We start from the raw sequence: 25,782 nt of genomic DNA on the forward strand, positions 1-25,782 counted from the left end.
TGATCCGCCGTAGAGCCGCTCGCCCGAGTCCAACTCCGACTGGTGACCACGGCGATGGGGGGGTTGTTTTGGTAGAAGTGGATGGATTCCTTCAATGTTTTCTATTCCCGATTCATTTTTTTCCATGAGGTCACGTATGTTGGAGATGGTAGTGCTTGTTCAACCGACGGCTGTTCATTACGTCCTCGAAGGGGAGATAAACTTGGGAATAACCGGTGTTAAAAGCTGAGAGGAGCAACTTTTTCCCCCAACTGCCTTACCAGTGCTGGAGCTGACCTATGCTAAGCTAGCACGTTAGCAAAAAAAAAAGTCTGGAATGCCACTTAAATTTCCGAAACAACTTCACAGAAGACCAGGGCAGCTTCACATCGCTGGGAGACGGTCTTTGGATGACATTCGCTACCCGGGGAAAGTGGCCTCTCGCCGTCCCACTTTCATTCGCTCGGAGTTGACGGTGCAGGTGCACCTCCTGCGGCACCTGCGAAAACTAACTTAGCCGCTTCGATAGAGCTAACTTTAGCCTTCTTGCGTTAGCATCCGACTGTGGGAGTTTAGGCTGTAGTTTGGATAGCCCCATTTATTTGGTCACAACAGGTGTTATTAGACGTTTACGACATCTTATCATTTACGGTAATGAATTGTCAGTCCACCTCACGGTAACAGTAGACAAACTTTTTCAGCTAACCCTAGCCGGCAGCAACTTGTAGCTAGATATTGACCTCAGATACTTCTCTGGGGTGGCGACGTGGAGAACAGTGTTTTAGACTTTTCACCACAGGACTTTGGACACGGAGCGTCGCCAGCCACCGGGGAATTCCCCTCTCCCCCATTTGCTGGTCCTCGTCGATTTTGCCGCATAATGCTTTCGAAAATTAGCCTTTTCCCCGTTTCAAAGTTGTAAGGTCGTTCTCCGAGCTCCGCACCCTATGGTGCCACTACGGCCACCGAGAAATGGATGTCTCGCAGGCCGCTTTCCCAAACGGTGAAGGGCGGCCGGGCGGCGGCGGAGGGACCGTGGAGCATGCCTGGACAGATTCCCCCTCGGTCCGAGCGTGGGCTCACTCGGCCCCGCTGTGCCCGACCAGGTCCCTGTGGACAGCCGCGTACGACTACGAGGCCAGCGGCGAGGACGAGCTCAACCTGCGGCGGGGGGATGTGGTAGAGGTCCTATCGAAAGACGCTGCCATCTCCGGGGACGAGGGGTGGTGGACGGGTAAAATCAACCATCGGGTCGGGATTTTCCCCTCCAACTATGTCACCTACCAGCCCGCTATTTACCGTCTGCCCGCCACCAGCGGGTCGGTGGTGGTACGCGAGCGGGTTCCCAGCTCACCCGTCCAGATACCGTTCAGTGAACTGGTTCTAGAAGAGATCATTGGCGTGGGTGGATTTGGCAAAGTTTACCGGGGCACATGGAAGGACCAAGAGGTCGCGGTGAAAGCGGCGAGGCAGGACCCGGACGAGGACATAACGGCCACCGCCGGCAGTGTTAAACAAGAGGCGAAACTTTTCTCCATGCTGCAGCACCCCAATATTATTAAACTGGAAGGCGTGTGTCTGGAGGAGCCCAACCTGTGCCTGGTCATGGAGTACGCCCGAGGCGGGACACTGAATCGTGTGCTGACCGGAAGGCGCATACCTCCGCACATCCTGGTGAACTGGGCCGTGCAGATTGCACGCGGGATGCACTACCTACACGAGGAGGCCGTGGTGCCCATCATCCACCGGGACCTGAAGTCCAGTAACAGTAAGAGAGTGCATTAATAGATAAAATCTCGCCAACGAGTTCTCACGAGAATATAATAACCATCTGTTGCACGTGAAGCACACCCTATTCATCCCTGTGCAAGTATGTTTTGGAAACTTTTCAATTACTCACCACACTTTCCCCAAGACAGGTATTTCTCAACCTATCTAGTGCATAGAGGATCGTTTAATATTGCGATCACATGGACGGGATATTGAAATGTTAATCTAATTTGTGTAGTCGTAGAGGAAAACTCATGTGCTGTTACTACCTGAAAGGTGGGCTGCTGAGGTATATGAAGACTTATTTTCGAACAGCATAGTATAGTTCTTGGCTCTGGTTGGAATTGAAGAGGTGTAAGAAGTCTGTGGATTTATGAAGTGGTGGTGGAGGGACCTTCAAGAGGATGAGAAATAAAGTCAGAGTTTGCTCAGCTGGGCTTTTCCCCCTCCATGCTTGAAACCCCCCACTCTCAACCCTTCATTATTTAGCACACGCACACTTTCCCTTCCCAACCCCCTATGCACCCGTAACCGAAATGTTGTTCAAATATAGTTGGATTTGCCAAACACATAGCCAGCACCAGTCGCTCCACACTGTCAGGCCATGTGCTTTGTTCGTCAGAACTTGGACTGGTGGTCAAATGGCAACAAATGAGGCTCAAAGGCATCTCATGGTGATATATTTCATGCAAGGGTTTAAGAATGATTTGTTGATCCTAAGCTTCGAAATGATTTGGGGTTTGCTGTTTGGGGAACTGATGCAGAGTAACCGCATGTATCACATTTGAATTCCTTTGTTATAGTGCTGGGTCACTCAATTGAACTTGGTGCAGTGGAGAAGGGCAAGAACTGTGTTATTCCCCTCAGGACTGGCAACTGACAACAGGTCAGCAAACCTTAGTTCTAAGACTGAATAATGAATGGAGAGGACTCAGGGAAAAAAGAGTCTGAGTCATATAACCACTGACATGGGCTCCCCCACTTCCACTGAGGTGTGTTTGTACATGTGTAATATGACCCCCCAACACTGTATTTTCTCCTTTATTCACCACCAAGTCTTATCAACCCCCAAGCCATCCTCCATGTAGGTAGGAACTCTGGTGTGAGACTGTCTGTCTCCAGCTGTGAGAGTGAATGTAGAGACAAAATGTGAAATGTACACAAACTCAATCACTCCAATGATGAGGAGGTCCAGAAAATTCTCATTGAATAGATAGGACTCTTTGTTTTCAGTATTTTATGGACATGGAAATAGTGTATAGAATTGTGCAGTTACAATGAACTATCTCAGTGATGATAGTATTTTCATGCTCCAAACATGAACTTTATGCACTGTAATAACAAGGCAAAGTATCTGAGCCTCGTCTTCCCTGCCAACACATTTCAGAGTCTTACAGTACTTAATTATCACAGAAGCACTAAGGCAAAATACCTGTATTATCATCTTGTTGTCTTCATAACAGGATGTGAACAAAGGGCTGAAAGCACAAAATCAGCAAAGTAATTTTTATAATGAACAATTCCTTGTTTCCCTGTAGGCTATGACAAGAAAAAATGTATAAACAAGCAAAATTCTGCCAGTTTTAGTTCCAGGTATCATTCAATATTCCATTTTTTGGTAGGTGTATATGGGTCAGTCCAGTTGTTTACAATTAGCATATCCCATGTAATGATAAATTTGAACGCTTAATCCATTTAAGAGTCATGGATCATTTATATTACATCCATTATAATACATCCATTGTCATGAAAAATTGCAAGGTAGGTGTTCCACGAGCAGAACAAACCCATTATCCTTCTGGCAATATAATACTGTTTTATTTCCACATGCAGGTTTGAATCAAACCTATCAAACCTAAAAATGGGCTGCTTCGAATGTACATCATGGGACCATTGCAAGCATAGAAGAGCCAAGATATTGAAATGTTCTTATTTAACAGGAGAAAGATTTGGGTTACTAATAAGCCAGATGGATATGAAGGACCGAACTGTTTAGATATGTTATGCTAATTGGATGTTTGGTGAGCAAAAACAAACTCCACTGCACCCTGTTCCGCTAACACAAGTGTATGTGCTTGCCCTGCCACTTCGCTGTGACCTCAACTGAAACTTCATCCGAAATGTGCCTTTCCAAATTTGTCTGAGCTTTTAAAACGGTCAAACATGAAAGCTTTTGGAGGAATTAATCATTTTAAGGAGTAATTTTTCATCCCTTCATCAGCACAGCTCACTTGCAGACTGCGAAACAAGCCAGACATTTGGCATTTGCTATTGCAGCGTTTCCATTTCAGGTAGATGATCAGACCAGGGTCAGAAGTCTGAGCATTTGCTGTCAATATATAGTCTTGTCTAAATAAAGTGCAAATGAAAGAAGCAGTATTTGTTTACTTTGAACCAGTGCAATGTGTGCACAAAAGACTCTCTCCTACACACAAACGGCACCCCATGGTGTGTTGGGTTGTTTTCCCAGTAAAACCTAGAATAATGCAGCTCAGAGAAGTTGTTGCATCTGCTGTCGTGGGCCTGATGTCTGTTTGCCTTGGCTGTGTGTGCGGCCGTCAAACAATCCGAGAGGATAAAAGCAGTGGGAATAATCGCCATGGGGGGTAAAAAGAAAATTATGCTTCACTGTATCGGGGATTTAATTACCAATCTGTCACCGTCGCAATATTAAATGAGCGAAAGGGTTAGTCTTTGGCTCTTTTACAGGTTTGTTTTTTTGTCATCTTGGTTGCAGTTTGTTTACAGTTTCCCCTCTCAGGGTAAACCAGGACAGATGGCATTAAGGTGTAAAAGGTAGAAAAACACCTTAACTTTGCCACCGCCATTCAATTAGTCAGCCTGTCATTTATCAACTTGAAGTGTATACATGCTCCACACAGGCAAACATACAGCTATTTGATCAATGATTAGCCTGTAAAGTAATATGTTGGAAGTCAGCAAGATTTGTCCAATCTCTTTTGTGTTTTTCAACCTAATCTGTAAAATCCCAGCCTGCAGGGAGGAATGTTGCTAATGAGGGATAAAAGCTTAACATACGTTTGCACAATGGACTGGTCAAGCAGTGGTTGCTAGGCTACTGTGGCCAGAAGAATGGCTAGGACTCGGAGGGTCTCAAAGCCCTCGTTTTGTTTTGTTCCGTTCATATTTAATCTCCCAGAGAGCAGCGGTACTCTTTTATTGCCACAAACTGAGGGGGTTTCCCTTCTTACTTCGTTATTTTTCTCCTTCCTTCCCATCCATCCTGCGCTCCTTGTATGAGACCACTCACTGCTTATGATTTTATCTGATTTTTGGCCAAGATCGTTTTTCAAAACTGAAGAGCATGATTGTGATGGAGTTGTTTAACTTTTTCATGACAAGTTTTGTGTTTGTGTTCTACGAACCTCTATGAACCTCTTTTCCTGTTAGAATTGGATTGGTTGTCTTAAATGATTGCCTTCATTTCTCATGTTAAGGAGAGACACACTCATTCGGGAAATAATAGTTTTTACTCTAGTAACTGCACTCCCGCTTTTCCAATGGTATGGCTGTTACAGTTTTTTTTTTTTAGCTCACAATTGAAGTGCCATACATGGGTGCATTGTTTATATCCACTGCACTGACATGAATTGCTGTAAAGAAAAGATTCCTTTTTACTTTGCGTCATTTGTTAATTCTTGCATGAAGGGTGTTTAGATCCTTTCTATATTAAGCTCACTTTTTCAGTTGACGCTTCTTCCTCCCCATCTTACAGCTTTGATATCTGCCGTCACACCAGATGAGCGAGGATGAATATTCTCAGTGTTGTCATAGATATAAACAAGAAATCACACTGAAACTTGGCCCCCAGCCAGGACGCATAACCTACATTTTAACTCTGGATTTTCACATCTTGTTGTGAGCAGTAGTATGCCAGGAATGTGTGCTTGACTGCCACTGAAACTGACGGCGTTCTGTGTGGAGCGTGTGCAGCAACATTCTCCCATCAATCTGAAGCTATTGTTGGACTGTTTCACTGTGTCTGCGTGACCCTCTCTCTCTCTCTCTTGTCCAAGACAAGAATGAGTTGTACATACAGTGTGTTTATTTACAAATAATTCCATTGTTTCATAAAATTTCCTGCAAAAAGACCCCAAAAAAGTCATTTTTAGACTTCAGATTTTAATTTTTACCTCCTTAATGTTAATGTAGACAAGGCCAAGTCAGTCGGGACATTTAAGTACTGCAGATATAGTGTTTAGAATGATTAACATGAAATGATAGTGCAAATAAAATTAGAAAAAGCATCTTTAATATTTACCTGATTTGTTTAACATAGTGAGTTTATAAAATGTACAGTTGATGACTACTTTAAACAGGTGTTGTCAAACCTTATGAGTCTGCCTGCCTATTTCTTAAACCATGGATGTCCAACAGCTACCAACAATAAGTCAAAACTCACACTTCTGTGTGGTTGTTTTGAGACAAGAGAGCATATAAATGTATATTCATTCATCAATTTGATGTTAGCAGCCCTGCACTAAGTCTTTTTAGAGAATCCAATTTTTTTTTTTGAAAGGTTTATGGGGTTTCGATTCAAGTTTCAACAACACGTTGCATACAAACAGTAAGACACATGGATGCATTCCATACTAACAATCTATCTTTTTAGATCTACTCCTTCCTCCTTCTCCCTTACTTTCTCTCTCACTCTCTCACTTAACCTCTCCCTTACTCTCCACGTGTCCATCAATCGGTAAAGCTGAAGGTTTGACTGTAAGCATGACAACATGGGAATCAAATTTGAGGTCATTGCATTCTCTGAAGAAAAGATAGTTTAAGTTCAAAGATAACTGGAAATATGTTCTTACCACTGTATTCCAGGGGTTCAGGATGACTTGTACCATTTGGCACACTCTGGCGATGTTGCTCCATGCTGTAATCATTAGACACACCATTTAGATAAACATGTAGTGCAAACTCTAATCTTTCTTTTTAATTGTATTAATGGATAAATGTTTTGGTAATCCATTATGACGTACAATTTACTATACATGTTATGCTGGCCTGCAGTGTAACATAAAACTTTAGAGCAACCCCATGTCTTCCTCTATTGAAAAAGGACAGTTACAAAAAGCCCAAAACAGGAGACAGGGAGTGCAATAGTAGAAAAAAGATATGGAACAGTCTCCTTTCAGCATTAATCACTTGTCTCAAGTCTGCTAGATAACAGTAACTAATGAAATTAAGGGCAAAGTATTATCAAAGCGTGTACACAGGCCTATGATATAATGTAGTCCGAGCCCCTTCACTTCAATTAATGTGTTTTCCTGATAGTTGACTCCCAACCGTTACCTCAGATTGACTTATTAAATATCAATGAATAAAAGTCAGCCGAGAGTCCGCTCAACTTAATTTACTGCCCTGAATTGCATTTTGAACCAGAGTGTGAAAAGGGTTGCCACAAGATAAACGACACTTTATATATATTTGATCTCGATTCTGCTTTCCTGCTTTTACCTGGACAAGTCACCATACAGGCACACACACATTGTAGTTGGTTGTATAATGAACAGATGCTAATGTGTTTAAATATTCAGTTGGGCAATTACATGTAATACTCCTTAAGATCTGTGAAAGTACGTAAGCTGATTACATTCATACCTAGTCTTAACGGGCCTCCACACTAAGAATGGTATCCCTTCAACCATTCAAGTCTCATCCTTCCCCAATGTGCAAAGCTTGAAAAACAGCCGGTTGCCTTATATGTAGGTGTGTGGTTACATTTACTTTCAACTTGTGTTCAGTATCTGGAATGCTGGTAATAAAAGCAGAAGAGAGTGACAGTTAATGCAGCAGTAAAGACTGATGGGAGAGGACAGTGATGATAGCCCTTACAGATAAAGACTGTCTCCATATGGGTTTGTAATTATTTGATTTCGGTTATGCAAGACCACGAGAAATGTTATGTGGACAAGACACTGGTGTGAAGTCATATTTTGGCCAACATAGTTATTTTTAATGTTGACTGACTTTTATATAGCATCAACATTGGTGTTCTGTGTTGTCACATCATGCCATATCTGAACAGCCCCACAATCTCTCTGCAGTGCATCCACATATACTATAATGTGATTAGGTACCGTATTATTGCAAATGCATTTTTGTGCATGGTTAGAGGCATAAAATTCAAGTAGGAGGGTAAAAGTAGGATTTTTTTTGGAGATAACAGAGTTGAATTGGGCATTGTGTCATTCAAAGGATGTCGTGATGGGACGTCCTGCGGATCGTCAGTATGCCGAAGACAAAAACAGAAACAACTTATATGTCACTGGGAATAAAACGATGAAACTGGAGAACATTTTCGAACATGAACACAGCAGGTGTCACATGTCCTACGTGTCTGTATCCCCAGGCTCAACTGGAACGCTTCCTCTCAGCACACTGTCACAGCGTGCGCTACAAACTTTAATTTTAAACAAGAATAACTGGTAATCATTGGTCTGATAATGAAAGTAGTTTGGGTCGACTTACTGTTATGTTAATGGATTCTGTAGTTGTGTGATGGAAAAATACAAATGATTTTGTATTTATAACACCTAGTACTGAATATGATTATCATATTTGATAATTGAACCATGCTTGAGCCATTTATCATGCAAAGTGGCCTCTTTTTCAAACACTTGGTTTTACAGTTAACTACCAATGGTAAAGTTCCAGTTGAACAAACCTGCATTTGTAAGAAGTACTTTGGCAGAAACAAAAAAGAAAACCTTGGGAACCCCTGACAAGAGAGAAAACATGTATGTAGCTCAGCAAAATGATTTCTGGAGAAAAACCCTCGTCATAGCGCTCCTAATTAACTTCATAATGTTGGGAAAAAAATTACCTAAACTTGAGAAAGGGTTGCAGGGCAACTTTTTCTGGCTTCCCACAATTACCCCTGGTGACACAGTTACTGCCTGTCTTTTCTCTGACAAGAGAATGGGCAGCGGGGAGAGAGGAGGAGTGGAGATGCTTTCACTGTGTTTTTTACGACCTCTCCCTGACTGCACCTATTGTTGCAGGGCAGGGTGAAAAGGAAAAGGGCCCACAGCTGAGAAGGGCTGTCCTCCGAATCAGCCAATCATCTCTGTCGCTCTGTAGCAAATGGATAGATGCTAATGCATTGAAAGGTACCAGCCATATACCTTTAAGGTTTGTCATGTTTCAATTAGGCCAGTTTGAAGATAATTCAAGCCTCAACTGATACAAACCATGAGAGGAAGAGAGCAGACAAAGAGCAAGTGGCCCAGAGAGACATGACCATGATAGATGGATTTTGCTGGCCATTAGCCCTGATCCTTTTCCCATCATCCAGAATGCCTGGGGGCATTCTCATTTCAACTGGGAGAGACAGACCAGTCGGGGAATGTTTAGCAGCCTTGTTTCTGCTTACTACAGGAAACCCACTTGTACTAATGCTTAGTCCGTTGGCACAGTTACTAAAATACTAGCACATCAAGTTAGGAGGTGGCACCTCTAATTTTTTACAGTATCTGTGTAATCCAAGTGCTCGGTTACAACTCCAGACAAAAAAAGGAACATCATCATTGTGCTGAACACTTGGGGTATCCATTAGAAGAAACAGTAAAAGAAATCCCGCAGCGATTTATTCAGATTGTTGATATTTTAGCAGTGTAACACCTTGAAAGGCTATTTCTGGGTTTGCAAATTCATCACTAAGTCTCATGCGTGCAATAACATTTATCATTTTTTTATTTTCACAATTTAACCTGACATCTACGTAACACACGGAAATGCACCATATTTATAGAATGTGTAGTTTAACCAAAGTAACGTTAGCTTATGACTAAAACTATGCAGGCAAGTTCAAGGGCTGTACAGCAGTGTATTATTTAAAAGTCTATTTAAAAGTGCAGAGATGCAGGGAGTAAAAATACTGCAATTGGTTTATTTAGGATAGAATCAATGGTCATGTTTGCATGAGAGTGTGTTTTCTTTTTAGCTCGGGGGGCATAAAGCAATGGGAAGAAGCGTGGGACCTGCTTTGAAGGCCGCAGCTCTCCTTCTGATCTTTCCACTGTTCCACCATGAAAGATGGGTCTGCCTGAAGATCCAGTGTTGGAAAGGGGAATTAAGGGGTTGGACTGAGGGTGGGGTCTGCCTTGGGGGCATATCCATCTCCAATTGCATTCCCTGTTGTCTCCTTCAAAACTTTTTTTCAGGAGTAAGAAAATATAGACTGGAAAAAAGTTAAAACTGAAAACAACATATGGCCCAAGTTAATAACTGCTGTATCTGTAAGATTTAAAGGGTTACAAAAAGGATTACAGGATATGCGCGATCCTATCCCTACTTTAATTCAGAGTCGGAGTTTGCAGAAAGTACTTTTGGACTTCTTTTCATTTTTTTTTATTTCTACAGCAGTGTTTCACACTTGAACTGATGCGAAACTTACAGTAAAGAATAACTTAATGTTTGTCATTGCACTGCACTTTAAACATTCAGCTATAAAACCCTACAGTAAACTGAATAGTTATTTACTGAAAGGGTCAACACTCCAGAAGACCGTCCGGACGTCAGTACTGAGCAGAGAGACTTGGGCAGGAGATAAGGCTTTTGTACCTGCCGAGGATTGTGACAGTAGGTTTGTTTGCTCATGGCTCTGGTATGTTAACAAGATCAAGGATATTAGTTTTACCATGGCCTGTTTGTGTGTTAACACAGACACAGATTTATAACACAGGATTGATGTGAAAAGCTGGCTTTCTCCTTCACTCAGCAGATTTCAAGCCGCCTGAACAAGGCCTTCATCAAAACGGCAATACATTCTGGAAGAATGACGTTTGGACAATCCATTAGCAGTTTTCATACGTAGATCAGCTTTTCTTAAAAGAAAAAAAAAGCAAAGTCTGTTGAGTCTTTGTGTGCTATCAAAAGTGCAGGAATGCACAGTGGAAAAAATTACTTTTCAAATATCTATTTTCTTCTTTGAAACATGTATGGTTTTCTGTGATGTATACATTGCAGCTAAAGTGGCTGTCTCTGGTCAGCTGTCAATAGCGGACTGAGAGGTTATAATAATCAATTAGGATCTCACGTTGCCAGGGCTGAAAACCAAAGCAGCAGCAAAAGGTTGTTATTGAGTTGGCCTACTTGTCAATATGTCTGACAAGTGGAAAGTATAGTCTAGCGACTGGCACGTGGTTTTGTATAGGGGAGATGAAGGGTGATATTAAGAACTTGTATTGATAAATAAAATCAGTTTGATGCATCTGACAGTTAAAGCAAATCTTTAGTTATAGATCACACATATACGAAAACAGTAATGGAAGATTTAACTTTGTAACGTAGATGCTCCAGTGTGTATTAGTAAAGTAAAAGTCTGCTTTATTGTCAACTTCTCCTACTGCACGTACAAGATATACAGAGGAATCGAGGGGACAAAATATTAATAAAGTGCATATTAAAATGTGAAGTGCACTATTACATTAAACAGTAAATATTAAACTGTTAGGTATAAAGTTTAAACTGCACACAGATACAAACTACTGGGAAGGTGAAAAGATTTCAGACATTTGGCGGCATGAAGATTGAAGTGTATAAATATGTGTAATTTGAATATAGAGAGTAGCAGCAGATGTTGTTTTTTTTTTTAACAGTTTAGTGCAAAAGTTTTGTTTCATCATATAAATGTGTTAACAGGGAATGTGTTTGAGAAAAAAAAACCCACAGCTATTCTCCAATGTGTCTCCCTAGCTAGTCACCTGGAAATGATGGATGTATGGATAGTACACAGTGAATGTATTCGTTAAAGATTGTGTAACACTCGTTGAGTTTGTGCTTCGCGTCTTATCGGATATTTCTAGTGGGCCGATATTGAGGTATGAGGGTGCAGCAAAGTAATTATATAGCATGATATTCTATTGGCAATCAATATAGACCGATTCATTTCTAAACCAGTCTCCTACTAGGCTTTTTAACTAGCCACACAGCCTGCTGGGAGGAATCTATGGAATCACTGAGAGGACTTGACAACAGAAAATAGGAGTATATCATTGGTCTAGTGAAACCTGTTTGTAATGGAATTCCCATTGTTGCTGCCTGGGTAGAGGATCCCCTCGGTGCCCAAGGCATGTAATGGCACCATTACCTCCATTATTCTCCACATGAGTTAACACCAAAATACTGCTCCAATCTGTGAAATGATTTCAGACTCGATGGGGAATATCTAAGGATCTCAAATCAGCACCGGCGTCTCAATCTCAAACCAGTTCCAGTTGAACAAGTACCGTTGAAATATGAGGCTGAATAAAATCTGTGGTTTAAAACAGTTATACTTATGCACATTGTTGAAAGTATAATTTGCAGTTGATGTTATCAAAGGTCTGACTCATCTGTCACACTTCAAATCAGCCGTTACGTTGGAGACGGCCTAAATCAGAACCAGATACATATCTGTTTCCTTTGCATGAGCTGGGGTTGAGACTCAGTTTTGCTAATGCAAGGATTTTGCATCTTTCTGCTTTGCCCTGCTCAAGGACACTTTGGCAGTTTGTGAAGGAAACAAGAATCAGTTACCTTTTAATAAGCAGAGATATACCTTTTGAGTCATGTTTACCCCCTCATCCATCTATTCTTGGACATTTTGTATGCCACGACCCTGCTAGCAACAGTAAAATCGAACAACCAAATACATTATAGAACACATGGTGTATGTTAACATTCTAGGTAACTTGGTAATACAGTGAGGCTTGGTTTCGAAATATCATGCCGATTATTATGCATTCTGCCGGAAACAAACCTTCAGTGTCGGAAGCGGCTGTGTGTTTACATGTGAGCTGTTCCGGCAAAGTTGTGGGACAGGTGCATTGATAGAAAAAAAAGAAAATGGGATGACTTTTGAGTATGTGAAATAAACACTTGTGTCATCGCATCTACTCGTTCAGTGCACGTTTCAGTTAAGCAGCGTAGGAGGAGGACAAGATCAGTCAGTGACAGCAGAGTATGTACGCTGTGTAACTAACGCGCTCAAGCTACCCTCTTTTGTTATTGCAAAATTGGAACTTACTTCAGCACTTACAAAATAGCCTTTAACCTTTTGTCGGGAGATATGACAGTACGTGCCATGCGAGCAGGGATCTGTGAAAAAGATGCTGCTGTGTGCAATGACATTTTGTTGCAGTTTTGTATCATTTACAATTGTATTTTCTGATTTTAGAAAAATGTTTTGTTTATGTTGCAGTATTTTTTTCCCCCTATTTCTTTGTCTGGCTGGTTATTTGTATTATTCCCCTACTTGCAGTGATTTTGTGGACTACCTCTTCAGTCCGTGTCTGGAAGAGTACAAGTACAGATCTTGATGCAGCTTGCCCGTTGACAAAAGTTACTGTTCGTAACGGTGCCTGCATAATTCTGTCAAGTCCTGTGTCATCATTCCCAAACTCCATGTAAACACTTCCTGAATCTCCTTTCGTCCTCAGAGGAAGCAGCCAGCGCATGTAATTAGCCTTTTTTTTTTTTTTCCAGGGCTATTTACCTCACATTTCAGGGGGTTGTGGCTCTAGGGGCCAGGTGTTTAGTTACAGGCAGATCCGTAGGATTCTGTTTGACTTTAAAGTGTAAAACAGCTTTAGGACCCGAGGACAGGTGCATTGTGGGGCTGTCAGCCCTCTGTTTTTACTGTAATGAATGACCCGCATACCACTGGTTGCCGTGTTGAGTATCACCTATCATTTCTTCACCTACACAGTTGTCGTCTTTCTTCTTCTATCTTTTATACTCCTCTTGTCCTGTCACTTTCATCCCCATCTTGTCTTTCCACTTTTCCTTTCCTCTGAATCCTGCACCGATGGCTGTACTTTGTCTCCCCGTCAGACTTGCATCACCGTTCTTTATTCACCTTTCGTGTTTTGCTTTTTTTTCCAATCTCTTCCATGGCCCCTCTAATAGCTTTCTCTCTCTCTCTCTGCCTCTGTCTCCCTAGTTTTATTACTTGAAATAATAGAGAATGACGACATTGGGAGGAAGACCTTGAAGATCACGGATTTTGGCCTGGCCAGGGAGTGGCACAAAACCACAAAAATGTCAGCAGCTGGCACCTACTCCTGGATGGCCCCAGAGGTCATCAAGTCATCTCTCTTCTCAAAAGGCAGTGACGTCTGGAGGTATGACAAGTAACACAGACGTAGCCCCGCTAATTCAGCTTACATTACATCGCACCACATGCCGTAACCCTGTACAATGACGCACTTCAATCATTAACCACACTACTGACTTTTCATTGCTACATTGCCACTTTGCACATTGCTTCTATTTCCTTGGTGTATATGAGGTAAATATGTATTGGTGCTTTTAGATAATACTCTATACTTGTATATAGATTGTATTTTTATTTATTTATTTATTTACTTATTCATTCATTCATTCATTCATATTTTCTTAGCATGCCATTGTCTGTTCTTAGTATGTTATGCTGCTGCTGCTACTGCCAAATTTCCCGGTACAGGGATCAATAAAGGACATCTCATCACATCTCTCATCATCTCATTACTTGGTGTAACAAAGCTCATAGCGATTCATATAGCGAAATGATAGTTATAGTCCTTTTTTAGGATTATCTACAGGTAATATTTAGTGTTTCGGATCGGGGATTTGCCTCGGGTAGTCGAGCACGTTGAAAATACTACAATATGGTCTGGGTGACACACATGCTTTAGTGCCCCTGTCTTTTAATTTTCCTCTTTTCTTTTTATGAATAGATAAACAGCATCCATCGCATTTGCCTTTACTTTGCTCACATATCATCTTTCAATTTTACAACAAAATGATGATCACAATTAAGGGTTTATGTACTTTGGCACAACCTCCACACTCTAAACCATTTGATCCCTGTAATGTGCTTTTTGGACTGGAAACCTGATGAATGAGCTTCATTCTTGATTGTAATTCGTGTTTGATGACTTGATTTTTACGTCTTTTGTGAATGGACTCATCATACATTTATTAAGATATTATAATGTTTTTATGTTTCGAGAGGGAGTAAAATAATTGGTGCAAAGTAATTAAACACTTTCAATAACCTAATTTTTGGCATAAAATCCTACTTCTATTGTAAGATAAGATATTGGAGTGGCTCAGATTAATTGGATGTGACATAGCTGTACCTTGGTTTAAAAGAAACTCATGCCTCTTTTCCTCGTCTCACTGAATATTCTACTTTGTCTTCTTTGTCTACGTGAACGCAGCTATGGCGTTTTGCTGTGGGAGTTGTTAACCGGGGAGGTGCCATATCGTGGGATCGATGGCTTGGCTGTCGCTTACGGCGTAGCAGTCAATAAATTAACCTTGCCAATCCCTTCAACGTGCCCCGAGCCCTTTGCAAAGCTTATGGAAGGTAAATTTACTGAGCAGATATCTGTGTGATGCTTATGATTATTTTATGAATCCTTCACATTACAGCTAAATAAACAAAGAGTTGAGGAGTTTATTGTATTAGCTACTGCTCATCACTGCATTACAAGGAACCTAGTATGATGCCCCAAAGGATTTAATTATGATTAGACTATCTCAGTGAATACATCTGAAATAACCAGATTGTTTCAAAAGTTTCAGAGCAGTAATCCAATTTATTATTTCACTATTTTTAGTGCCCTTAAGGTTAATTCATGCATATTTTGCAAATGATCTTGGAATATAAGCTAATCACGCTTGTATTTTCCTCCAGTCGGCAAACAAAATAAATGGATTAACATAGCTTGCCATGGTGACTGCAATTGGGTGCAATGCCTTGTCATACTTTTTGTCCAGAGTGCTGGGACCAGGACCCACACGTGCGTCCCTCATTCTCTTGCATCCTCGAGCAACTGTCGGCCATCGAGGAGGCAGTGATGGCTACCATGCCCCAAGATTCCTTCCACAGCATGCAGGACGACTGGCGCGTGGAGATCCAGGAGATGTTCGACGAGCTTAGGACCAAAGAGAAGGTGGAGTGATGAGATTCTCATACACACGGAACTGAAATATACACACACGTAACCATGGGCCACTTCTGGGTTTATTTTTGCATTTCCAAATAGGGATAGTACCTGGTACTCTGTGCTTTGTTTTTTTAGCACCTGTTTTGGTGAGGCTAACAGGGCCAATACAAAAAAATGTGACGTCAACAGACTGCCAGCCACTGAATACAAAAATCAATCCCACCAATTATTAAAAAAGAAAAAAAAAAAGCTGCTGGAGTGCTGCATGTTAATTTGGCCGCTGCCGCTGCTGCAGGAAACATAGGAAAGAACATGTCATTTAAATATGAAAATAAGCCTTTTATAGTTGATTTTAAACCCATATAGATGTTGCTAATGGCAGATGTTTCACTCAATGAATTACACTTATTTTGTTCCTTTAAACCTCCAAACCTTTCTTTTAAGGCACTTCCAAATCGGCATACACTACCTTAAAAGCAATTCTGCAGACTAGCAAGGGTACCTTGTAAAATTGGCTGAAACAAAGGGTGTTTTGAGCTGTGGTGAAAGTAGCGGCACCATCATTCTTATTTAAAAGTCAGTTTAGCGTCACAATGATGTTGTTAATGTAAATGGGTTCTGGAGGGAAAAAAAATGCTTCGTCACGGTGCTTGCGTGTTAGCATGACCTGTCGGCTCCAACTGACTAGAAATTGGTGATTTAATTGGTTATGTTCAGTCGACGAGCTCAATGTGCATTTAACAAAACAAGCCATTGCTACTGGGGCTCTTTTGCGTTTGTTAAGACTTTAAGCTGCTTCCTGTGTAAGTCTCCCATCACTGGCTTAAAAACCGAGTGGGGGTAATTAGTATTTACAGAAACAGCAGGATCAGCACACAGAGCTGGGTCAACCAATGTTTAACTGACTAACACAAACACTGAAATGTGAAAATCTACAAGCGTTCATTGTTTCCAGATATTTTTGAGCCTTACCAGAATTCAAATTTTTCCTTACTTTGCATTGATCTATGCCACCTGGATCTTACTTAAATCAATGTCCTCAATCTTGTTGGTTTTGCTAATATCACATTTATATGTGTCAACTGCAGTTTGTCAAACACTCAGCTCATACAACCTGAAATATTCTGGAAAAAAAGGCATCATCTCAGGCAAACCCTTAAATCTACCAGATATATTTAAGTTTCATAAAAATAAGTCATTCGGCCTTCAGCATTTACATTTTTCCACATGGCTACTTGTACAATTAGCCCTGACATCAGCAGATTTCCTGTAGACCCCCTCCACCCCCCTCCAGTAATCTGTGTCTATGTGGGTGGTGGCCTGGGCTCGACTCTAAAGCTGCTTCATGGAAGTCATCCAGTAAGGATTAATAATTCTCAGCTGAGAGCAATTAAAGAGAAAATAGAGGGATGGAAAACGGCGTGAGCCGGAGGAAGAGAGAGGCCTGTTTAGCTGCGCGGCACCGCCAGAAGCTGCAGGCTTTGACCTGTTGAAACAACACGATAAGAAAAGTAGTTCAATGATGCATAATCAATTAGACCCGATTTTTCTCACTAAGACGGGGAATTATGCGAGCCGTAATATCAATCTGTGCCTCTGCAAACAAGCCGAATCCTAATTAGCTCCTGTTTCTACGATTAAGTAACTAAGCGATGGATTTAAGAGGAAAAGTCCTGAATTGAACATGCATTCCCATCCTACTTGTTGGTCTTGCCGTCTGAGGAATCTTCCTCCGGCAAATATTTATCATCCCTGTAGCTCATGCCGAAGTTTGTCTCCCCATACATCTAACTTCACCCGTCTCTTCGCCTCCCAGGAGCTCCGTTCCAGGGAAGAGGAGCTGACGCGCGCCGCTCTCCAGCAGAAGTCCCAGGAGGAGTTGCTCAAGCGGCGGGAGCAGCAGCTGGCCGAGAGGGAGATCAACGTTCTGGAGAGGGAGCTCAACATCCTCATTTTCCAGCTCAACAAGGACAAACCCAACGTGAAGAAGAGGAAAGGCAAATTCAAGCGGTCCCGCCTCAAACTCAAGGACGGCAACCGCATCAGCCTGCCTTCAGGTCGGTGCCCGCACTCGAACGGCGCCGTTTGACACACTGACCACACTAACACCTCCCGTGGTGTATCCGCTCGCTGTGGTCGAGCGTATGGATGGAGACGTCTAATTTCATACAATCGTACAGCTGGTCCTCAGTTCACTATGCCGTCAAGGTTTCGTGGTCGCCATCTCCTAATAATTGATCAAGAAAGTCTTGTTCCATCGTGCTGACATAAAGTGTTTTGCGATGTTTAAACACATTTTGTGCAGGAAGTAGTTGGTAAGCGGAAGGTAGGAATATGTCATCACTCAGTGCTACATGAGGAAGATCGCTTTGTTTACGGCCCCCGATCATACGCCATATTGGATTTATGCTACATTCACTTTCCTTCATTTGGGTTGTTTTTTTTTGGAAACTATTTCCTCTTCATAATGGCTCCCAAGCAAATGTCTTATTTCAATTTTACTTTAAGATTTTTTACTGTACACTATTTCTTTGTCTGAGATATAATCTATTTACCACTATGTTTGTGACATGGGTACTTAGGTACAGTATGTGAGGTCTGACTTAGGGCAAAAATAGTGTGCCATCACGCCACAGGAACAGAATTTTCATGTAAGTCGATGACCTCCTGCAAACATTCTCAGGCCATTCTTAGGGACAGGGTGTGGCGATGGTGTCCATTTTTTCTAAGAACGGTATAAAAAAGGTAACGGTGTCTTGCTTTAACACATCATCCGAATTGTCCCTGAGGGTAAAATCAGACCAGGAACATAAAAATTGTGTTTTCTCTCCCTCTAAAAAGGGGCTAATAGGACTTGTGAGAATTACGTCATCTGTAGTAAAATTCAGAAGTCATCAGGGGCCAGTTGGTTCAACTGCGGGCTCTTCATGTTTGTACCTTTTACCAGAAGGATTACAGTTTGAAATTCCGTAGCTTATTATTTTAGTTCAGTTATTTCAAATGGTTCAGTAGCTTATCAGATTACCAGTTCAGGTCAGTCTGCTTGTTCGGCTTCCAGATGAGCGTAACTCCGCTGCTAGGCAACCGAATTGCAAGGCAAGAGAGACTGCGACGGTCCAGGACACTTTCATCGATGAGTCATTTTTTGTTTATGACACATTGGAGAATAAGCGAAGGAGTCATACTCATTCCGGGAAAGCGAAGATCATCTCTCTCCCTCTCCGTCTCTCCCATCAGTCCGCAGAAGAGCCGAGGGTGCACGCAAACTGTCGTTAATTCGGAGTGGGTTTGATGCTGTTGCGTCTAATTTGCTCAAACTGCATCATCGCCTCTGACAGGGCGCGTGCTGGACATTTAGCCGCTTCTGTCCCCTCGACAGTGCTTTTGGTGATAGAGACTACATTGCACTGCAAGGCCACCTGCTGCTCATGACCACCATATGTTTACATTATATTGACTCATATTCTAGGGACGTAATCCGAGAGTTGCTCTGAAATAATCACTGCTACATTTTGCATCTGTCCACATACACGCTGCAGATTTCCAGCACAAGATCACCGTGCAGGCATCGCCTTCCATGGACAAGAGGCGGAGCCTCCACAGCACCAGCTCCTCGCCGCCCAGCAGTCCCACGCTCATCCCCCGCCTACGAGCCATCCGGCGTGAGTGGGGTTTTTTTTTTTAATTCCCCTTATCCGCACGGTCCGATCGCATCCTCCCAGCAACCCCCCCACCCCAAAACGATGTGTTTCCTGGCTTTGACCGAACCGCATTTGTGAATCCAGAGATCGTACAGCTCGGCGATCGGAGGCGGTAACACGCTAACACACAAAGGAACAAAAAGCCACAAGCAGGATGTTTGGACAGTTTCATAGTGATGTTTTTAGCCGAGCACCAACAGCCTTGTAAAAACTGGAACAAACTCCTCTCGACCATTTCTGAGGGGCGGTGACACTTAAGACAGGGGCGCAGAGGTGCAAACTCTGAATCACCGTTTATGATCTGTTCAAGGCAATTGTAGAAATAGGTAGCATTTCAAGATATTTTATGGTACACCGGAGCCTAGACTTACAAGCGTGTCAATTTTCCGAGATGCGAGCCGTCGCTCGGTCCATATTTCGCTTTGTGATACGAGCCGACATCTAAGGAGTGAGAAGGGCGAGTGTTTTCACACCGACGTGGCCGCCGCTGTCGGTGAAATGGCGTTTAAAAACAGTGGGAGGGGCCGCCAGGTAGCCTAGAGAAAATCATGTAAAAACACCAATGAGGTGTGCGTTTTATGGACTCGTTCTTAGAAACACGGAGAAGTTGTTGTTGGTGAGGAGAGCGTCGTCGGTGAGAAGTCAGGAGACATTTATGGGGATTCGGTGCAGCAGACGGCCGAAGCTTCCGAAGAGTCATACAAAGCTGGTCGGGGGGGGGGTTGACGATTTTAAAAAATTTGGAGCAGCATTCACTGCCTCACTAAATGAAGTTAAGCGATAAAGTGTAACAAAGTTTGCACGTTACATTCAGCGAAACATTGTCGCATTAAGTGTTGAACTAGTAAGTTAAGTGATCTCGGACGTCTTCATTGCATCCTCAAGGCAAATTGCATAAATAAAAACATTAACATTTCTTTACGTTGTCCTTTTATAATGTTTTTTTAAACATTATTTGTTATTCCTAAACATTTTTGTGTTTAAGACACGTAACAAAACCAGGGGGCCGTAACAGATTGAAAGCATTTCAATTCATTTTAATGGGGAAATTTGATGTACACGAAAAATTGAGTTACGAGCTCGGCGAAACATCCAGGTATCATTAAATGCAATTTTTACACATCCGGTTTCACGTCCGATTTGAGTCCTAACTTAGTTATACTTAGTCTAGTCCGTCTTCAATCTTTACGCGCATGAAGCTGCTTGCGGTCTGGAGATAACGTGTGTGTTTCCCTCCTCAGTGACGTCCCACGTGCAGCGCGACACTCTGTATGTTTACCATCAGGACGTCGATCTGTCCGGCGAGCTCGCGGCCTCCTCTGGGCCCGAGAGGAAACGCAAGCCATCGGCTGCTCGCGCGTAACCCGTGCCCGGTCCGGTTGCCTCGCGGGGACTAACGGCACAAGCGCTGCATGTGACGTCTCGCTAACACTTGACGATTAAGAGTTCGCCGCCTAACAGCTTCCCGTCGGCAGGGATTTGGTTGGGTTTCGGAGGAAGTGCCGCTCGGATTCAAATCGAGACCGCGGGGCTTTTAGATTGAGAATCGCCTCTTGACCCGACAGACACGTTTCACTGTGATTTCAAATCCTTTTCTCGTCTTCTTTATCCTCTCACATTAATGTGTTCTTGCCAAAAAGTGCTCTTAAAACCACTGCTGTTGATTCGCAGATCTAACCAATGCCTCGATGTATTGGGTTTTATATTTGCCTCTTCCTCACTGAATAATACATACAAGAGGCTTTTTATAATGTTTCCTGTTTTTAGGGAAAGGGGATTGTGTCTTCTGTTTGGGTTGGGAAAAACTAACCTCAAATACAACTTCCTGCGTGAAACGTCCCTGGACGCACAATTCGACGGGCGTTCTATTCCCACCATCTCAATCTTGGGAGTTTTCATGTCTGGGATTCGGATTCGAAATGACTTTTCGACCCCTTCGCGCCCACGCTCACATCGGCAGCCCGTGTGATTCCAGTGACTCAAGACGAGAGCAACCGTACGTGGGGCCGCAGCTCCCTCTTCAGGCCAGAGGAGTTTGACGACGTGAAGAAAGGAATCAAGAAGAAAGGAAGGACCTGGGGCCCCAGTTCGGTGCAGAGCAAAGAGAGGCCCGCCGCCGCCGAGAGGTAAACCCACACGTTGATGCGCCAACCTCGCTTAGAAACATTTTACAAACCACCCACAAAGATGATTCGCACGGCAAATATTGACCCCCGCCGTCGTCACACAAGCGGACGTCCCAGAATGAAACGCGCTCGCTCCTCAACGCCCGTTTCCCCCACTGTGTTCGTTTTCAGAGTGCGGCCGCTGTCCGACGGCAGCAACCCCTGGTCCACCAGCCTGGTGAAGTCGCAGAAGTCTGTCCCTCTGGCCGCCCTGTTTGCAGAACAAGGTGAGCAAAGTGCCAGCGCTCCAACGGCCCTGGGCTTTTTTGACGTCAACGAATGTGTCACGCTTTTTGTGAGCGTTCGTGTTCTGACCGAGCAGTTTATAAGTCTCGGTCGACATCCTGAGTTGGCCTTTCGCGTTGCCAAGAAGCCTCTTCTGACAAAGGGCAGGTTGTTTCAGGATTTGCTCATAATTAGGGATTTCCGGTGTTTCTCGCAGGGAGCGGTGCCGATGAGGCGTTCTCTCAGGAATGCCAAGACAGCAGTTCCAAACCAAAGCAGCTCAAGTTTCCCAACCAGGTGTACATCAATCTACCTCTGTGGAGGGATGAGCAGCAGCCTCAGAGCCCCGGGGGCCTCGGCGGGCCAGGGGACGCCGGCGTGGGAACGCCGGGTCAGGGCGGCCCGGCGGAGAGCCCGGAGGACCCGTCTACCACCACGTCAACCTCGTCGGCCTCCACCACGCCGCAGCTCACCCCGACCAACAGCCTGAAGCGGACGTCGGCCCGCCGGAAGACCGACTCGGTGCTGTACGGCTGCGGCTCGCTGCTCGCCTCCGTCGTCCTCGGCTACGACATCAGGGAGGCCCTAAAGAACTCGACCCCCGGCGAGGAGTGCGAGCCCCAGCGGGAGGAGAAGGAAAAGAAGAAGAAGGAGGGCCTGTTCCAGCGCGCCACCAGATTCCGCCGCAGCACCTCGCCGCCGAGCGGTCGCCCCCGCAAGGACGAGGCGGCGTCCAATAACGCCCCGAGCCAGCCGGCCAATCTCATTTCCATGTCCGCCATCATGGAATGTAACTCCACCAAGTGTCTCTTGCAGTCCGAGGCGGACGTGTCCCGGTCCGTCCCCGGGAAGCCCGAGCCCGCCGCCGCCGCCGCGAATCACGCGGCTGAGCCTTCGAGGCCCGGGCCGACCATACCCGCGGACGGAAAAGGCGGCAAGACTCCAACGAAAACGCAGACACCGGGACAAACCCAAAGCCAGCCGGCAGAACCGAGGAACCACAACACGGGAACGCGTCTGCGTCGGAAGAAATACGCGACCAACCACGGCAGTGAGTGGAACACGAGCGCTCATTTTGGTAGCATTCTTATGAAGTGAACGCGGTTAAGATGAATCCCTTCTGTCCGTAGTGAACGGACCCGCCGCGCTTCCCCCTCCGGCGTCCCAGAAGAAGGACGCCGCGTCGGAGAAGCCCCGCTCCGCCGGGGAGACCTGCTCCAGACCGCGGCCCGTGTCGTTCCGGGCGAAGCCCCACACCTGGGCGCTGCTGCGGGGACGCAACAAGAGCTACTCCCTTGGCCACTACTCCGGAGAGAAGACGGCCCAGAGCCTGAGCATGGTGCTGTCCTCGGAGGCGGGGGAGGGGACGGGCTGCTCCCTGCTGGACATGGACACGGAGGGCCAGAAGCGGGACTGCACCGTGCCGCTCTGCCGCATCCAGAGCTCCCAGGCCCGGCCCTCCGTCTTCGAGCTGGAGAAAGAATTCCTCTCGTGAGAAGCGACACCCCCTTCCCGCCTTCGCCCCAAGGACACACCCGTAGAAATCCCGGAGTCTTTAGAACCAGGCTGCCTTTTTTTTTTTTTTTTAAAATAAACACTTTTGAAAAAAAAAAAAAAAAAACGCAGCTTCCTTAGTCCTCGAGCGTAGCACTGTGGGTGGGGGGGGTTAGTTTAGAGCGTACGCAATCCGGAGCGAGCCTCGTCTACGCCTGAGAGCGAGCTTCCCTCACGTGAAGCCTCCCACACCTGAGCAGAACATTCCAGTGGCCGATCAGCAGCTCCTCCACTGATCCTCAGCCTCTGTCTCGCCACATCCTTCCCTCCCCACCCTCCTCCTCCTCCTCCTCCTCCTCCTGTCGGTGCAGCTTAACGTTGACCGCTGCTGCAGCTTTTGCAACACAGTACCCTCACCTTTTTATTTATATATATATTTTTATAGGTAATTTAATATGAAGAGACTCAAGCTTACCTTAGCAACCAGCAGGACATACATTCCATGTCAACATCAAAGTTGTGAGATCACACTTTTAGTTTTTTTTTTTACTTGAAAATCATGTATTTGTGTGTGTGTGTGTGTGTGTGTGTGTGTATGTACGCACCCATAAAATGTTGAACAAAAGGTAAAAACAAAAAAAAAAAGTCTCATTTTGTAAATATTCCTTTCCATTGCTTTTCAGCCTAATGCTGACATTTTGTTTTGTATCTCTGTTTTATGATTGTTTTGAAAGTCGGGTTACACACACACACACACACACACACACACACACACACACACGAGGGTCAGATAAAACAGAACTAGAATCTTTTTTTTATTTAAACTTAAAATGCTGGATTGAATCTTTAATGACATTTGTTACGCTGGTATGGATCTTTTTAAGAACTTACCGCTGGAAAAAAAAAACTGCAAATATTTATCACGTAGATGAATCTTGGTTCGGGCGACGCCTCGCTCCCCCCATGATCTCTCTATATCATATCAATAAATTTGTTGGAATTTAATTGTAATCTAAACTCCACGCCAAGTGAAGTGTCTGCAGATTCAATCACAAACTGACCCCTCAAGAAATATTCCTCAGTTTTCACCAAAGTGTCACCTTGCAGCCAGCTGATGGTGTGTGTGTGTGTGTGTGTGTGTGTGTGTGTGTGTCTGATGCTGCAGAATTGAGGGTGAACATGTGTTTCTCCAGCCATGTTGGTCACTTGAGCCGCACACACACACACACACACAAAAATACACACACTACGGAAAACAGTTTTCATTCCAAACGCTCGAGGGTTCTCACTGTGATTAAGAGGATTGTTTGAAAGTGTGACCTGCCTTTTTTTGTTGTTTTTTTTATGCACGTTTAAGATACGAATTCTTAAACGGTGTAAATGTACTATGGATTTTTTTATTTGTCACTCTGGCATCTTGTGACGGTTTAGAATGTGAAATATCCCATGTTTTTTTTTTTTTTGTTTGTTTTTTTATTTTATTTTCTCTTTAGTTATATATTACTTTCAAATCCATTCAAACTCTGATGACATTAATAATCACCCTGTTGTGAAGAGACACAGATGAAAAGCACAGAATGCACTGCATGGTATGCAAATTTAAGGGCATATTTAACGAGGAAAAATGAAGTTGTGCTTCGTGATCTCCTTGTACATCCCCCCCCGACGGGTTTCGACTGAAACAACCTGGTATCTTTTGTCAAAGCGGGCAACGACAAGGCATTCCCAAATGAACTTTCCTCTACAGCAGGAGAAATAACGTCTGTTTGCAAGGCGGGTTTCACTCAGCCGCCCGTCTCTGGGACCAAACCCAACACGACCCGGCGCTGGAGACACACACACACACCTCCCATCAGGACCAAAACTGCAAGGATGTCACCCAACGCCAGTGACGTTTCCGCATAGAAAACAGCAACACAGCACAACTGCGACAAGGGCTTGTTGTTAAAACGCAACATTTCCTCTCAAAAGAAAAAAAAATCTGATTTAGCTTGGAGTACATCAGTTTCTGTGATTTTTTTTATTTTTTTTATTTTTATTTTTTTTGTCATCACAGTATTGTTCATTCCATGCCTTATTGATCAAGAGTATCAAGATTTTTGAATAAAGTCTAAATTGAGACTAATGTTCCCCACTTTTTAATTTACTTCTGTTTCAATAAAAAACGTGGCAGCTCGCTAATGTGCAACTTGCGTTGTACTTGAAAGACTACAGAAAACAAAATATGAACTTCAGATTGGTGGAATTTAACACCAAGCTGTCCCCGTCAATGGGAAGAACCAATAAACAGGTACTGAGTTTGCCGCAGTTTGACCTCTAAAACCTCAGCGTCTCCTAAGATTCCTCCCTTTTTAAATGTCTTTTAATTCGAAAGGCATTCTGGAGAAAACTAAATGGAGATTTTAAGCAATGACTCGAATGTGTTGATATCTATCCATAAATAGATAGCATTCATTGTCACTTGTCAATTTAGCCCACATCTGAATGCATATTGAACACGCACAC

General features: G+C 43.7%; 1 protein-coding gene across 2 annotated transcripts; it reads left to right on the forward strand.

Annotated features, from left to right (window-relative positions):
- Window positions 1-25,398, forward strand: map3k21 (mitogen-activated protein kinase kinase kinase 21). 2 transcript variants are annotated; one of them, XM_086172366.1, is made up of 11 exons: window positions 1-1,747; window positions 13,700-13,880; window positions 14,961-15,109; window positions 15,523-15,698; window positions 17,509-17,749; window positions 19,232-19,354; window positions 20,635-20,730; window positions 21,369-21,519; window positions 21,691-21,785; window positions 22,001-22,834; window positions 22,914-25,398. In XM_086172366.1, the coding sequence occupies exons 1-11, from the start codon at window positions 952-954 to the stop codon at window positions 23,276-23,278; spliced, it is 3,207 nt and encodes a 1,068-aa protein (XP_086028492.1). In that variant the 5' UTR covers window positions 1-951; the 3' UTR covers window positions 23,279-25,398. The 2 variants fall into 2 exon arrangements, with proteins under 2 accessions (XP_086028492.1, XP_086028485.1); XM_086172359.1 differs by lacking the exon at window positions 20,635-20,730.
- The last annotated feature ends 384 nt before the right edge of the window (window positions 25,399-25,782 follow it).

The sequence above is a fragment of the Fistularia commersonii genome, chromosome 2 (assembly GCF_037954325.1).
Source record: "Fistularia commersonii isolate RoL2024-O1a breed Wild chromosome 2, RoL_Fcom_v1.0, whole genome shotgun sequence".
NCBI lineage: Eukaryota > Metazoa > Chordata > Actinopteri > Syngnathiformes > Fistulariidae > Fistularia > Fistularia commersonii.

Bases quoted from the DNA above. Each gene is read 5' to 3' on its own strand.
- map3k21 (XM_086172366.1), top strand. From the start codon at position 952: ATGGATGTCTCGCAGGCCGCTTTCCCAAACGGTGAAGGGCGGCCGGGC. The intron at 15,110-15,522 runs GTAAATTTACTG...CTTTTTGTCCAG, and splicing joins CTTTGCAAAGCTTATGGAAG to AGTGCTGGGACCAGGACCCA. The intron at 22,835-22,913 runs GTGAGTGGAACA...TTCTGTCCGTAG, and splicing joins ATACGCGACCAACCACGGCA to TGAACGGACCCGCCGCGCTT.